General features: G+C 37.4%; 2 protein-coding genes across 2 annotated transcripts; one reads left to right on the top strand and one right to left on the bottom strand.

Moving 5' to 3' along the window:
- The first annotated feature begins 6,006 nt into the window (after nucleotides 1–6,006).
- LOC112785606 (uncharacterized) lies at nucleotides 6,007–9,508 on the top strand. The gene is made up of 5 exons (XM_029296590.1): nucleotides 6,007–6,101; nucleotides 7,137–7,404; nucleotides 7,630–8,621; nucleotides 8,726–9,122; nucleotides 9,257–9,508. The coding sequence occupies exons 1-5, from the start codon at nucleotides 6,007–6,009 to the stop codon at nucleotides 9,506–9,508; spliced, it is 2,004 nt and encodes a 667-aa protein (XP_029152423.1).
- Nucleotides 9,509–11,882: 2,374 nt separating this feature from the next.
- On the bottom strand, nucleotides 11,883–14,484 carry LOC112784308 (uncharacterized protein YDL183C). The gene is made up of 8 exons (XM_025827460.3): nucleotides 14,247–14,484; nucleotides 14,047–14,111; nucleotides 13,852–13,950; nucleotides 13,643–13,690; nucleotides 13,418–13,487; nucleotides 13,259–13,330; nucleotides 12,747–12,875; nucleotides 11,883–12,227 (listed from the first exon to the last, which is right to left on the bottom strand). Exons 1-8 carry the CDS (start codon nucleotides 14,448–14,450, stop codon nucleotides 12,081–12,083), a joined length of 834 nt encoding a protein of 277 aa, XP_025683245.1. The 5' UTR covers nucleotides 14,451–14,484; the 3' UTR covers nucleotides 11,883–12,080.
- Between the last annotated feature and the right edge of the window lie 293 nt (nucleotides 14,485–14,777).

Below are 14,777 nucleotides of genomic sequence, written 5' to 3' on the forward strand. Positions count from 1 at the left end.
CCGATAAGTGTAGAGCTATCCTGGAGATGAAAAGCCCGACTTGTTTAAGAGAGGTCCAACAACTGAATGGCCGACTTGCAGCCCTCTCCAGATTTTTGGCAGGATCGGCACTAAAATCCCTTCCGCTGTTCTCCCTATTGAGAAAGGGATGTCAGTTCGAATGGACTCCTGAATGCGAGGAGGCGTTCTAGGAGTTCAAAAGATTCTTGAGCCAACCTCCTATTCTAACTCGACCTATAGCTGGAGAAGACCTCGTCCTATACCTATCTGTAGCAAACAAGGCCGTCTCATCGGCCCTGATAAGAGAAGACGAGGCCGGTCAGCACCCAGTATATTTCATCAGTAAAGTTCTACAAGGCCCTGAGCTAAGGTACCACAAACTAGAGAAGTTTGCCTACTCCTTAGTAATAGCCTCACGAAGACTACGGCCTTACTTTCAAGCTCACACAATAAAAGTCCGCACGAACCAACCCATGAAGCAAATCCTCCAAAAGACGGATGTTGCAGGGAGAATGGTTCAATGGGCAATAGAGCTCTCCGAGTTCGACTTGAAGTATGAAACTCGGATGGCGATTAAAGCCCAGTGCCTCATCGACTTCATTGCAGAATACGCAGGAGACCAAGAGGAGAAACCAACTACATGGGAACTCTATGTAGATGGATCCTCAAACAAAACAGGAAGCGGTGCAGGCATAATACTGGTGGATGAAAGAGGAACCCAGATAGAGGTCTCCCTCAAATTTGAATTCCCAGCTTCAAATAATCAGGCAGAGTATGAAGCCTTGATTGTTGGATTGAAGCTGGCGGAAGAAGTGGGCGCTACAAAGGTGATGATATACAGCGACTCACAAGTGGTGACCTCCCAGATAAGTGGAGAGTATCAAGCAAAGGACCCAAATATGAAAAGGTATTTGGAAAAAACTCTGGAACACCTTGGGCGCTTTGCAGAAACCAAGGTCAAACACATAACTCGGAATTTAAATAGCAGAGCAGACGCCCTATCCAAGTTAGCAAGTACCAAGCCAGGAGGGAATAACAGAAGCCTGATCCAGGAAACTCTCCAGGAACCCTCCGTGGTAAAAGTAGAAGACAAGCAAGAGGTCCTTGAGGTAGTCGGACTAAACCTCGGATGGATGAACCCCTTGGTCAAATACATGAAGTTCGACATCCTTCCCAAGGAGGAGAAAGAGGCTAAGAAAATCCATAGGGAAGCACAATACTACACCTTGGTGAAAAATATTCTCTACAGGAGGGGGATATCAACACCATTGTTAAAGTGCGTACCGACCTCAAAAACCACCGAGGTGTTAGAAGAAGTCCATAGTGGGATCTGCGGAAATCATCTCGGGGCAAGGTCATTAGCCAGGAAAGTAATCCGAGCTGGATTCTACTGGCCAACCTTGCAGAAAGATGCCACAGAATTCGTGAAAAAATGCCAGCCATGTCAGATGCATGCAAATTTCCACGTGGCTCCCCTGGAGGAACTCATCAGTATCACTTCTCCATGGCCCTTTGCAAAATGGGGAATGGATTTGTTAGGTCCTTTTCCCCAGGCGCCAGGACAAGTCAGATACCTGATCGTGTGAATAGATTATTTCACAAAGTGGATAGAAGCAGAACCATTGGCCACCATCACCGCCCAAAGAAGTCGGAGGTTCCTCTACAAAAATATCATCACAAGGTATGGGATACCCTATTCCATTACTACAGATAATGGAACCCAGTTCACCGACTCTACCTTTAGAAGCCTAGTAGCCAGTATGAAAATCAAGCACCAGTTCACCTCGGTGGAACACCCGCAAGCCAATGGGAAAGCGGAGGCAGCCAACAAAGTCATACTGGCAGGGCTAAAGAAAAGGCTACAAGATGCAAAAGGAGCTTGGGCTGAAGAGCTCCCACAAGTGCTATGGGCTTACAGGACGACCCCCCAATCCGCCACTGGAGAAACACCATTCCGACTAGTTTATGGCGTAGAAGCCATGATCCCAATAGAAGTCAACGAGCAAAGCCCAAGAGTGATTCTCCATGACGAGATCGGAAATATACAGGGGCACAAAGAGGAGCTCGACTTGCTCCCCGAAATCCGAGAGAAAGCCCAGATAAGAGAAGCAGCGTTGAAGCAAAGGATGACTACAAGGTACAACAAAAAAGTCATTCGAAGAGCATTCGCCCCGAACGACTTGGTCTTGATCAGAAACGACATTGGAGTCAACAAATCAGGGGAAGGAAAGCTCGCTGCAAATTGGAAGGGACCTTACAAAATTAATGAGGTCTTAGGAAAAGGTTATTATAAGGTGACCGACTTAAACGGCACCAAGTTACCAAGGTCGTGGCATGCTTGTAACATGAAAAGGTACTATAGCTAAAAGCGAACTCTACTCCCTGATGTACTCTTTTACCAACTTCATGATTTTTTCCCAAAACCAAAGGGTTTTTTCTGGAGAAGGGTTTTTAACGAGGCATCATAGTATGGGCTAAGGGAAATAGACTGTCAAAAATCCTTAGCAGCAATAAAGTACCTCCCCAATTAATAAAGATCTTTTTACAAATATCTCTTAAATTCCTTTGTTGTTTTCTCTTTCTACGAAACGCGCCGACTTAAGCTCCACAAAACGTGAAAATCCCATGAACCGACCTAGATGGTCGTCAGGATAAAACGACGAGGTACAAGTCGGTGTAAAGAGGTTATAATAGGTGATCGTAAGAAACTCGGGAACATTCCGACTCATAAGTCGAAATGAAAAGACCGAGTAGAAATAGAAAACGAATCGCAAAAAATAACCTAATTCATGAAAACTCAATAAAACAAAATTGAGTACGAGAAATAAACAAAAGAGATCGAAAAACCCGGGAAAAGATCAGAAAGCTGTCCTTAAAATCCTTAAAACAAAAAGGTGCAGAAAGACAAACAAAGAAAGGGTTTTTTCTTTAGAAAAGATTAAGGAGAGTTCGAAAAGTCATTATCAAAAAGCATGCACATACAAGATAACTTAAAAACCCTTATCCAAAAAAGGGTACTTATTTTAACTTAAACCCTTATCAAAAAGGGGTATTTTTTGTTTACGGCCTTAAAAGGCCAGAAAGAAATTGTTCAACAAACAAACATAAAGAGTTTAAAAAAGGGGGGACCCATAGGCCGGGCCCCCATATAGCCAACGAAATTATTTTTTCAAGGGAAGAATAGACGGATCACCACCACCAGAGTCAGAAGGAGCACCACCAGGACCAGGAAGAGAGGCATCCATAGGAGAGGAAGTCGGAGGAACAGTAGAAGAACTCGGAGCGTCTTTAGGGCGAGGAGGGGACTCTATAATCCTCTGCCCCGAGTCTTCAATTCTGACTCGGAAATAATCACGGGGACAGGGGGATCCACAATGGCACCGTCAATGACAACCTTATCAGGATCTAAAGGAGAAAGGTCCAAGTCGGGAGCAATGACTCCGACCTGCTCCTTAAAGACCCTCCAAGCCTCCTCGGCGCCATCAGCAATAGAGTCCTCCAACTCGGCATAGGCCTTCCGAGAATTCAGCAGATCATTCTTCACAGCCACAAGATCTTCAAATAATTTTTGATAGCTGCCCTGCGCTGTCTTCCTCAAGTCCACCTCCATGTTGCATTGTGCTTGCAACTTCCTCCCCTTCTCTCGGAGATTATCTCTCTCCTCATTCAGTTTGGCGACTTCCTCCTTCAACTCCCTCTCATGCTCTTGATATATACGAAGCCTTCCTTCCAGCTCCTCGACCCTCGAGGTCATTCCTAAAGAACTGAGAGGAGCCTTCTCAAAAATATCCAAGAGTTTGTCACAAACCCCCGCCGCCTTGAAACTCTCCTCAACCAGAGTGGTAAGGTGGTGACGAACAGACACATCATCCATGCTTATACGAGCATGGGGGTAGATGTTCTTTCGGACGAATGCAAGAGCATCCGCCTTTACCTCACCAGAAGAGCCAGACTCTAAGGTCTTGCGCTTCTTATTCTCTGGCTCAGGAGAAGGTCGGGCAGAGGGGGGCGGCTGAGAGGAAACAGAAGAAGAAATCACAATGGGCTGGGAATGAGTCCCAACGTTCCGAGGAGGAGGAGGAGGAGAGATAACCGCCCTGGCACCACCAGTCCTGGCGCGAGACCTTGCTTTAGCCTCCTGGACTCTCTGGTAAGACTCCTGAGCGTTTGCCTTCGTCATCTCTGAAAAAACAATATATAATAGATTAAGACAAGTCAGGAAGGCCAATCGGACAAGTCGGTAACCTAACAAACAAATAAAAGCTACCTAGCTGTGCTTGGACAAAGGTCGGGACCCCTGGAGAAACTTTTTAGTGTCCAAATATGGGGCCATCCCCCACACTTCTCGGAGGAACCCCACAATGGCTGCTTCTACCTCGTCCAGGTCGTCCAGACCATATTTCTCGCAGGGGGAGACCTCCAGCCAGTATAAAGGAAATCGGGAAGAAGAATTATCATCCAGAAAAAAGGGGTGGTGACCCTCTACAGCTTGAACTTTGAAAAAATAATTTTTAAAGTCATGGAAGGATTCGTCAAAAAGGGTAAAAACTCTCCGACCCTGTATGGCTCGGAAAGACACCCACTGTTGCTTATTGTTTAGCCCACTGAAGGGTTTGGTCATATGAAAGAGATAGAAAAAAATCTTCAAAGAGGTCGGGAACTCCAAAGCTTGGCTAATAAATTGATAAATTTTCAAAAAACCCCAAGAGTTGGGGTGAAGCTGGGTAGGGGCAACTCGACAGTGATGCAAAACAGACATCTCAAAGTTTGAAAAAGGAAGAAAAACACCCAAACGGGTGATCATACATTCATACATAAAGAAAAAATGAAGGGCCGCCTCATTGGCCCTCCCAAAGCAAACTCGGTCTTCAGGACCCGGGACTACCAACTCATACTTCGGCTCGTCCTCCTCGGAAGTACAAATTCTGTGGTGAGTACGAAGGTGGGTGATAAAATCAGTATCGACCGAGGGTTCCTCCCCTAGGACCGTGACATCAACCCACTGAGAAAAGACATCTACGAAAGCCATTTCTTTTTCTTAAAAAGGTAACAAAAACCTACAAAGGAAAAAAGAAAAGATAAATCAAAAACACGGTCTCTAAAGGGAGGGAATACGGAACTAAAGTCTACAAACCAACCTATCTACAAAATAAAGGCATGCAAATAGAAAAGCATGTTCCAAAAAGAACTAACCTTTATCTGGAAATGAGGGTTGGAGGAAACGAAAGCCTTCGAAGATACAAGAATGCAGCACGAACGAATGAAGGGGAAATTTGAAAAATCGTAGAAACGAAACAATGAAAGAGAGGGAAAGTATTTATAAGTACGTTAGGGACACAATGGTAAAAACGGGGCAGTCATTAAAGACGCACCGTTACCAAGGCCATTAATCCCTACGCACATCCCTAACAGACACGACGCTTGATTAGACGTAACTGTCAGAACCAAAAGGTCACAAAAAGTCACGTCGGTTTCGGACCATCACGTTGGTCCTCCAACAAGTCGGCTACAACCCCGAGTAGTATACTCGAACCCAAATCTTAAAAAGAAATTGGGCTCGAGTAGGGGCACTGTTCATACCCTGGCCCAACGCTAAGACCCAGGACCCAAGTAAAAAGGCCCAACCCAAAGGGTTGACCTCACCCAGTACCAATCTTCGTCTTAGGAAGTCGGTACTCGTCACGACTTGCTCTAAAGAAGTCGGGAACGAGGGTTAGCTGGCAGATAGGCACTCATTTGAATAAATAACTGCCCCTAGAATCTCTCTACCCACTTCCACAAGCCATATCTTAACTTCCCTAAGATAAAGGGACGGTTAACACCCTAAAAAAGTGGCACTACTCCAACGGTGGTTATTGGTTCACCACTATAAATACACTGACACTTCTCAGATATCTCTAAGTCCCAATACTCTCTAGACCTGTTAACACTCTTGCTAACTTAGGCATCGGAGTGTCTTTGCAGGCAAGGTAGCAAAAATCGCGTCTTTACTCGTATAAACGGACGATGTTACGAGTTCGCAGGTCATTCCCGTTCTCGTTTCTACTTCCGCGCCTGGTGAAGCTGGAATTCATGGAATCGCCGTGGAAGATCGTGAAATCGTGCAATCGTGCCGTCTCTACCGCGTCAAAGGAAAGGAAATCCAGAAGAAGAGGATTTGTGGGTTTGAGACGACCCGGCTGGCCCAACCCGAATCCCACTAAAAACTCTTCGATTTCTGTTGCACTTCCTAAACGGTTACTTATCTCCCACTCTTCCACTACTCTCAATCTCTCATTGACCCATGGTATTCTGCATTTTTTTTAGGTTTTTATTCAACGATTTTACACTTTTTTTTTTCTACTATTGTTAGCTTGTTGTCTTCTTAGTTCTTGTCAACACAGCTTTATGAGACTGACTCCATGAGTGTGGTGGCCTCTGCATGATTCATCTCTGTTCTGTGCTTGTGCGCTGCGGACCTGCGGTACCTTGTGCAATCTTATCTGGTAAGTACATAATAAATTAATAACATATTTAGTGATTTATCATCATTACAAATTTACAATTAGTGATTGTTATGCCTTTTGTTTTGTTAATAGTTTAAGGATAAAATAAAAACATGACAGTGATTAATGAACGTGAGTAGTGCTATATCTTACCAAAATTTCTCTCATTCTAAATTTTGTATTTCAAAGATTCCAATATAAATAAGGAGCACCAATATAATACATATATAGTACTGTGCTCAAATATAAGAAAAGTAGAAAATATCAACATCTCTCTCATTCTTAATTTTGTATTTCAAAGATTCCAATATAAATAAGGAGTACCAATATAATACATATATATAGTACTGTGCTCAAATATAATAAAAGTAGAAAATGTCAACGAAACATAATTGGATTGGGATTTAGGAACCTTGTTTTTCATTTAATTTTTTGGTTCTTAAAGCTTTGCTAGTTAAGTTTTTTAATTGCTACCTACAACCTAAATGCTTACATAGTTAATTATATATTTGTTTATAAGTTTATTTATTTTAGTGTAGTGAATTTGATATGGACTACAGAATTTTCTTTTAAAAATAATGTGAATTTATTACTACTGTGTTCTCATTTTAGATTTCATAGATTATAAATTATGTACTTCTATTTGTTTAGGTTTAATATGGCTTCAAATGCGGATAATGGTGAAAATAATACTGGAGTTGAAACTGATCGTGGTTGTGCATCCAAGAAGATCGCTAAAAATACTGCAGGAAATAGGAGTGACAAAGCTTTGAAGCATGGAATTTCGGTTGATGGAGATGCCAAAAAAATAAAATGCAAGTATTGTGATAAGGTGGTGACAGGAGGAGTATATAGGTTGAAACATCATTTGGCAGGAACAAAAAAAGATGTTGAACCTTGCATGGGTGTTTCTGATGAGGTTAAAAAGGATATGTTTGATATTGTTGTTGGTTTGCAAAAAAATTTAGTTAAGAAGACAAGAGAATTTGAAGAAAAGATACAAAGTAAAGATGAAGGAATAGAAGAAGAAGGGGATGCCTTACTTGGTGAGAAGAGAAGGGGAAAAGAAATACAGACACCAGCAAGTCTCTTTAAGAAAAGGGGTGTGAGCACTCAAACAACAATCAACTCAATTTTTAAGAAGGGCTTAAGGGAAGAGGCGTGTGATGAAATTGCTTCGTTCATCTACAATAATGCTATTCCCTTTAATGTTGCAAGGTCTGAAGAATACCATAACATGTTTGAGAAGGTTGCCCGCCATGGATTAGGATTCAAGCCACCTTCTTATGATGAGTTAAGAGGAAAATTATTGAAGAAGAAGGTAGAGTCAACCAAACTAACATTAGAAGAACATAAAGCTGAATGGAAGAAAACTGGATGCACTATTATGACAGATGGTTGGACAGATAAAAGAAGGAGAACTATTCTCAACTTTCTTGTGAATAGTCCTAAGGGAACTATTTTCTTGAAATCCATTAATGCTTCTGATATATGCAAAACAGCTGAAAAGATATTCAAGATGATTGATGAAGTTGTAGAGGAAGTGGGAGAAGAGAATGTGGTTCAAGTTGTAACTGATAATGCAGCTAACTACAAAAAGACAGGACAAATGTTGATGGAAAAGAGAAAGAATCTTTATTGGACTCCTTGTGCCGCTCATTGCATTGATTTGATGCTTGAAGATTTTGAGAAGAATCTAGATCTTCACAAAGACACCATTGCCAAAGGAAGAAAGCTAATTACTTACATATATTCTAGGACTTCTCTAATTTCCCTTTTACAACAGCACACCAAAGGAAGAGATTTAGTGAGACCAGGTATGACGCGATTTGCTACGTCCTACCTTACTTTGGGTAGTCTTAATGAGAAGAAGAATCCAATAATTAGAATGTTCATCTCGGATGAATGGAAGGAAAGCAAGTGCTCAAAGACAAGAGATGGGAAAAACATTGAAAATATTGTTTTGGATAAAACATTTTGGGGAAACATTATCCATTGCTTGAGAGGTGCTTATCCTCTTCTTCATGTGCTTCGTATAGTGAATTCAGAGGGTAAGGCAGCTATGGGATATATGTATTCTGAAATTGATCGTGCTAAAGAAAAGATTAAAGATGCTTTTCAAAGTGTTGAACTAAGGTAATAAAACTAGTAATAAGTAAACATTTTTCTCTCAGTTTTATCATTTAATTATTTACTAATTAACTAATTGTCTAATTCACTATTTGTATGTTTTTCTTTAGTTATAAACCTTTGTGGGATATTATTGATGCAAGATGGGACAAGCAACTCTTTAGGCCTTTGCATGCTGCAGGCTATTATTTGAATCCACAAATTCATTATAGTCCTAATTTTAAGGTTGAGTATGATGTTAAAAAAGGACTTTATGATTGTTTGGATATACTTGTGGGAGATCCTGCGCTCATTACAATTATTGATAGTCAACTTGAAGATTTCAAGAGTAAGGCTAAATTTTTTGGTAGAGATGTAGCCAAGAATGCTCTCAAAACCAAAACACCCTCACAATGGTGGGATTCTTATGGGGATGAACATCCAGAACTTCAAAAATTTGCTATCCGTGTCTTGAGTTTGACTTGTAGTTCATCAGGATGTGAGCGCAATTGGAGTGCTTTTGAGATGGTAAACTTTTAATTTGATATTAACTTAGGAATTTATTTTCTAAACTATAGAATTAGTTAATTATTTAATTCTATTTTTTTAATTAGCATATGTTAATATATTAAATACATACTTGTAAATTTTGATATTATTAGGTTTACACGAAAAGAAGAAATCGTTTGAAGACAAGCACAATGAATGATGTTATTTTTGTGATGACCAATTCAAGATTGGCAAGAAAGAAGTCATCAAGAAATACTGCTGATTATAGCCTTGAAGACTTGGATTCAGATGAAGAATGGATTGTGGAAGATGAAAATATGATAGAAAATATAGAAGAATTTGACACACAAAATGGTGTAAACTTAGCCCCTCAAGAAGATAGAGGTAAAGATGGGGTTCTTTGATTGATTTGGAGATTCCTCTTCTTGATGATGATGTTTTCAATGAGCTTCTCAACTTTTCTCCTAATGAAAATCAAAATGTTGGAGAACATGATGATCATGACTTTAATAAACTGCTTTAGTCTTTATATTTTTTAGTACGATGTTATGTTATCTATTTTGAATTTCAGACTTGTGGTTAGTTTATATTTTTATTTTTGAACTTTACAAATGTTACATTTTATTATATATTTATGCTACTTTATCTTTATTTTATCATTATGTTATTATTTATGATACGTTTGTCAAATTTAAATTCTCATTTTTATTTAAATTATTTAATTTTATCATGTTATATTAATGTTATAATTGATATTGATAAATTTATATAATTGGTAGAATCTTATGTTCCGTTTTACGATTTTACGTTCTACGATTTTTAATTAATTTTCTGATTCTATGTAAAATCTCGATTTTTGCTACCTTGTTTGCAGGTACCACCCCCCATTCTTTCGCATGCACAAGTCGGACGGAGGGCGCCGAGTTGCAGATCCACTTGAGATCCTCCTCCTTCATACGTTTGGGCCAACCAACGCCGTCCAGCCCATTAATCTCCGGTTACCATCGTAACACCTACCCTACTCAAACGGAATGGATCGAATTGGGTGTCCACAGATAGAGTATGAGTATAAATTGCCAGCAGTTGGGAACTTGCTTGAGAGAGAAGCGGAACGCAAGAAGGGATTTGAAATTGAAGTTGCGCATTGAGGGTTTTCTTGGACGACACTTTTAAAAAAGATTTATTTTAAATAATATTTTTTTAAAAAAATTTATAAAAATAAGAATAATTTTATATTTAAATATTTTATCTAAAATAATTTTTTTATTTATTAATTATATTTAAATAAAATAAGATAAAAGTATAATTTTTTTATTTATTAAATAAAAAAAATTTAAAAAATATCTTATAAAAATATAAATTATAACTTTTTAAAAAAATATATTTTTTATTATTTTAATATTTTATTTTATTATTAAAAATTTGTTAAACATACTAAAAAATAAAAAAATATTTGTTATTAAAAAAATATCTTTTTTTATCAATTTAATGACGGCTACATAAACGGCTAATTATTTTTTGTTATGGAAGTAAAAGTGGTGATATACTTTAACATGATAATTTTTGGTATTTTTTAAAATTGTGGAAGTACACAAATTCGTGAGACTGATTTCTGTACTTAAAATTTTTTAATTTTTTTTAACACAAATCTCTGGGACCGATTTGTGTACCTCTCAGAAATTCCTGGGACCGATTTGTGTACCTCTCACAAATCGGTCGGTCCGATTTCTGTACCTCTAGTTAAACGATCCCACATTTAAGTATAACATCCCAACAATTCACATTTAAGAAAAACACCACTACCACTCCAATATTAAAAATAAAAAATTCTACATAAACACCGAAATTTTTTATTTATGCAGTGATAATCGAACTGCTTCTAGACACTACTTCTCCCTGCAATTCTATATAAAAAAATGTTATTGATGAAAAAATTAAGTATTATATATTATATATTTTTAATTAAATAATTAATTATTAAAGTCATTAAATTTGTCTTAATAAAATAATTAAATATATAATAAATAATTAATTCTGATATAATAAAATATTTTAATATTGTATTAAATTTGTGTATTTAAATTATTTTTTAATCAAAACATTTAAAATAAGATGTAAAGGTGTTGTTTGATTCATGTGGTCGATCTTCTTGTTGTTGTTTAAATTTCTATAAAATAAATAATAAATTATTACTTACTCAAAAAACTATATTATTGGACAAAGAAATTTTGGGATCGGGTGGTTTTGGCCATGCTTTAATTGTATAGAATTAAAGATAAATAAAAAAATGAGTAAAAAAACTTAGAGCTAAAAATAAATAGTTCATATTCAAATGTTAAATTCAATAGACAAATAAAAATGGCACTAAGGGATTTTTTTTTCTTTTGTTATCTTTAGACAAACAAAAAAACTTAAGAGCTTTCCAAAATATAAGCTTTTTGTTATCTTAAATTTGACAAATATAATAAAAATAAAAATTACTCCTAAAAAATATTTAAAGAGAAATATCTTTTATAGTTTTTTGAAAATATATATATACATTTGTCTTAATTTAAACCAACTATAACTAATTTCCTAATTCCTATAAAAGAAATTTCCACAAGAATTTACAGGCAATTCAAGTTTAACCACCGTTTGATTATAGAAATTAGTGAATAACAAGGTTATGATACGAAACCATGACACTACTCAAAACTCCCTCATTTCATTTGTTGTTATATATTATTTTGTTTACCAAAGATAGTAAGGGGAGAAATTAGAACTAGAACAAACGACCAATACTCAAAGTCTCATTCATACAATTGAAATTACACTACCAAAGATGAAGTTATTCACGAGTAATATGTACTCAAAACTCTGAGCTGAGTTAGTATCTCTGTAAAATCCTACTTACAAAAATTCATGTAATTACACCTAAAAATGTAAATGAATTAATTGGAGAAAAAAATAGCATGTTGCATTACAAAATTGTGATGATCAAAAAGTAGACTTCTCGTATTTTAGAACATCTTTGGTGTTTAAATCATATATCTTGCAAATTTTTGTGATGGCTTCTTGACTCAGGCCGTCTTTCCCATCTTCAAGTTCAACAAGATCCTTAAGTTCTTCCGATGGCCGCAATTTCTAAGTCATATTTATTAAAAGAAAAAACAAAGTACAAAATGCATGTTAGCACATAAAATAGTATTACACACTTTGGAAAGAGGGGGATATGACATGAGATTAGTTGGGAACTAAATTAGGGAAAGTCTAGGGAGCCAGCAGATTTATTAAAATCTGGCCAGCACTTAGCCAGCAAAAGGAAAATGAGTGATTCTCCACCATTAGATGAAATCTCACACCATTAAATACACTATTGATGGCTACAACTTACAAAATCTGCTGTCCCCCTAGCACTCCTCACTAAATTATATGATTAAAAGGTCAAAATTGTAGCATTAACTCAAATGTTCATTAAGCAAAACAATAATATGCTTTCACTTTTGCACATCCAATGTAGCAAGGGTTTAAAAAATAGTTCTAGCCTACAAAACTATGAAGCATGCATTCTAAATATAATAACATATTTTGCAAATTGTTAAATCAATTACACTTGACAATGTCTATCTTGATGCTATAGATCAGATTGCATGAGACACTTACCAAGTGTGGTTCATGTGAACTATTATGGGTTTCATTGGTTGGGTCCTTATGCTCAGTTTCCTTCTTATGAGTCGATGTGTTAAACATCTTGCTGCCATTCGAGGCGAGTTGGAATAGCTTCTCACTTCCCTAAGAAGGTAACAAAAAACATAACAGAAACTTATGCACAACTCAAGATAAATCAAGTCAGAAACGAAGCTCGAAACATTATACAAAAATACTAAGGATCCATTGGCCTAATTGAAAGTGAACATATATCAAGAACCATGCAATTTTCAAAGTCCTTCCAAATCAAATGATGCCCCTTCCGAAACATACTAGGCATAAATGAACCCACTGATTGCACATGACAATAAAACATGGCACTATCATATGAAAGTAGAGAGCCAAGACAAACATGAGCAGTAGAGACATCTCTGATTGTGGCAGCAAAACAGACAAATTACCATAAATTATTATAGAGAGAGAAGAATAAACTGCAAGTGCATTGCAAATCTAAGAGTATTACAAACCTGAAGGGCTCTCCAATGAGAATAAGCCCGAAATGAAACCCAAAAGAATGGGACATTAGGCAAAGGTAAAACCTACAATGTACAATTAAGAATGGGCATCAATTGAAGCAAAGGATAGATATTAAAGACCAAACACAAGTCCACCGAGCACATACATACCGTCAGTGCAGAGGTCAATGGAATCACTGAAACCGTAGCATATAAGTATTTCCGGTGGATAATTGTTCCCTGTAAATGAGACAATAGTTCATATGACAATGAAGATTTAAATACAGAATTAAATTGGACGCTACAATAACAGATTCCAGATTAAATTATTGTTCCAACACCATCAACTTTTGCTGTTTTTTTTTTTTTTGGAACAGGTGTTTGAGGGAGAATTACCTCATAGCAATATGTCTTAATCTTCGGCGAACAAGTTGTGCATTCAGACTGCAATAACATTTTAATTGTCATATATCAGGCAAGGTTTCTAAGCACCTAGGTGAATCTACTATTAAGAGTAGTAAACTACTAAACTATTCCAACAGAACTTCGAACAGCATATCCAAAAACCAAGCAAGTATGCATCAAAACAAGGCTGCGGCACCAACCTTGAAGGGTAAATGACTTCGACGCTAGTGACTTCCTTTGATATAGATTTCAAGAATATCTCTGAGGGCTTAACCCGTGACAAAAGCCATAACCCCAACCTGCAACAACTCAAATCACATTTGAGCATATTATGCATAGTGTAATCAACACTTTTAAAAGACTATCATTCAAAACCCACAATGTAACAAACTAACCCATGAATCTTCTTCTTGATAGACCCATCCGGTGCTTTTTCCAAACCAATCCAAGCCTTATTCATCTATTAACCGCAAACACAACCAAATAAAGCAATTGGTTAAGAAAATAGTACACACAAGAATGTGACAACCCAAGAAACAGAAATTGACAAAGAAACAAAGTTAATACAATGATCGAAACAAAAAAAAAAAGGCACCTTGTTGGCACAGTAATCAGCAAGAAGCTCAGCTTTGGCATTAAAGGGTTTATCACCAACATTAACGTCCTTCCACAGTTCTTTGAACGTTGAAGGAGAATGGGAGGAAGAAGCAGCTGAATTCTTCTTAAGAGAATGATCAATGGATCTGCTGAAGCACCAGTTTCTCCCTCGTATGGGGAACACAACCAATTTGGCTCTCATGTTGATTACGTCCCTCTTTTGGCGGCAAGAACCCTAGAAAGTTTCCAACCAGAGAAATGTTCAATCTTGGCGGTGAAGTTACAATCTTTGATGTGAAATGAAGCAGAGTCCGAATCAGCGTAGTTTGAATATTCAGTGTCAAACTCGAAAAAGTAAAAAGGAAAAGAAAAATAGTAGTGTTAAAGAAGAAGAACTGAAAAGGGGTTAGATTTTCTTTTCTTTACCCTGAAAAGGAACAAATTACGAATGAGGCATGAATGACAAAAGAGATTATGTCAAAACGATGCGTTTTGTGGGGGGAGAGTCACAAACGGACAAGAAGGTAGT

The sequence above is a fragment of the Arachis hypogaea genome, chromosome 20 (genome assembly GCF_003086295.3).
Source record: "Arachis hypogaea cultivar Tifrunner chromosome 20, arahy.Tifrunner.gnm2.J5K5, whole genome shotgun sequence".
Lineage (NCBI taxonomy): Eukaryota > Viridiplantae > Streptophyta > Magnoliopsida > Fabales > Fabaceae > Arachis > Arachis hypogaea.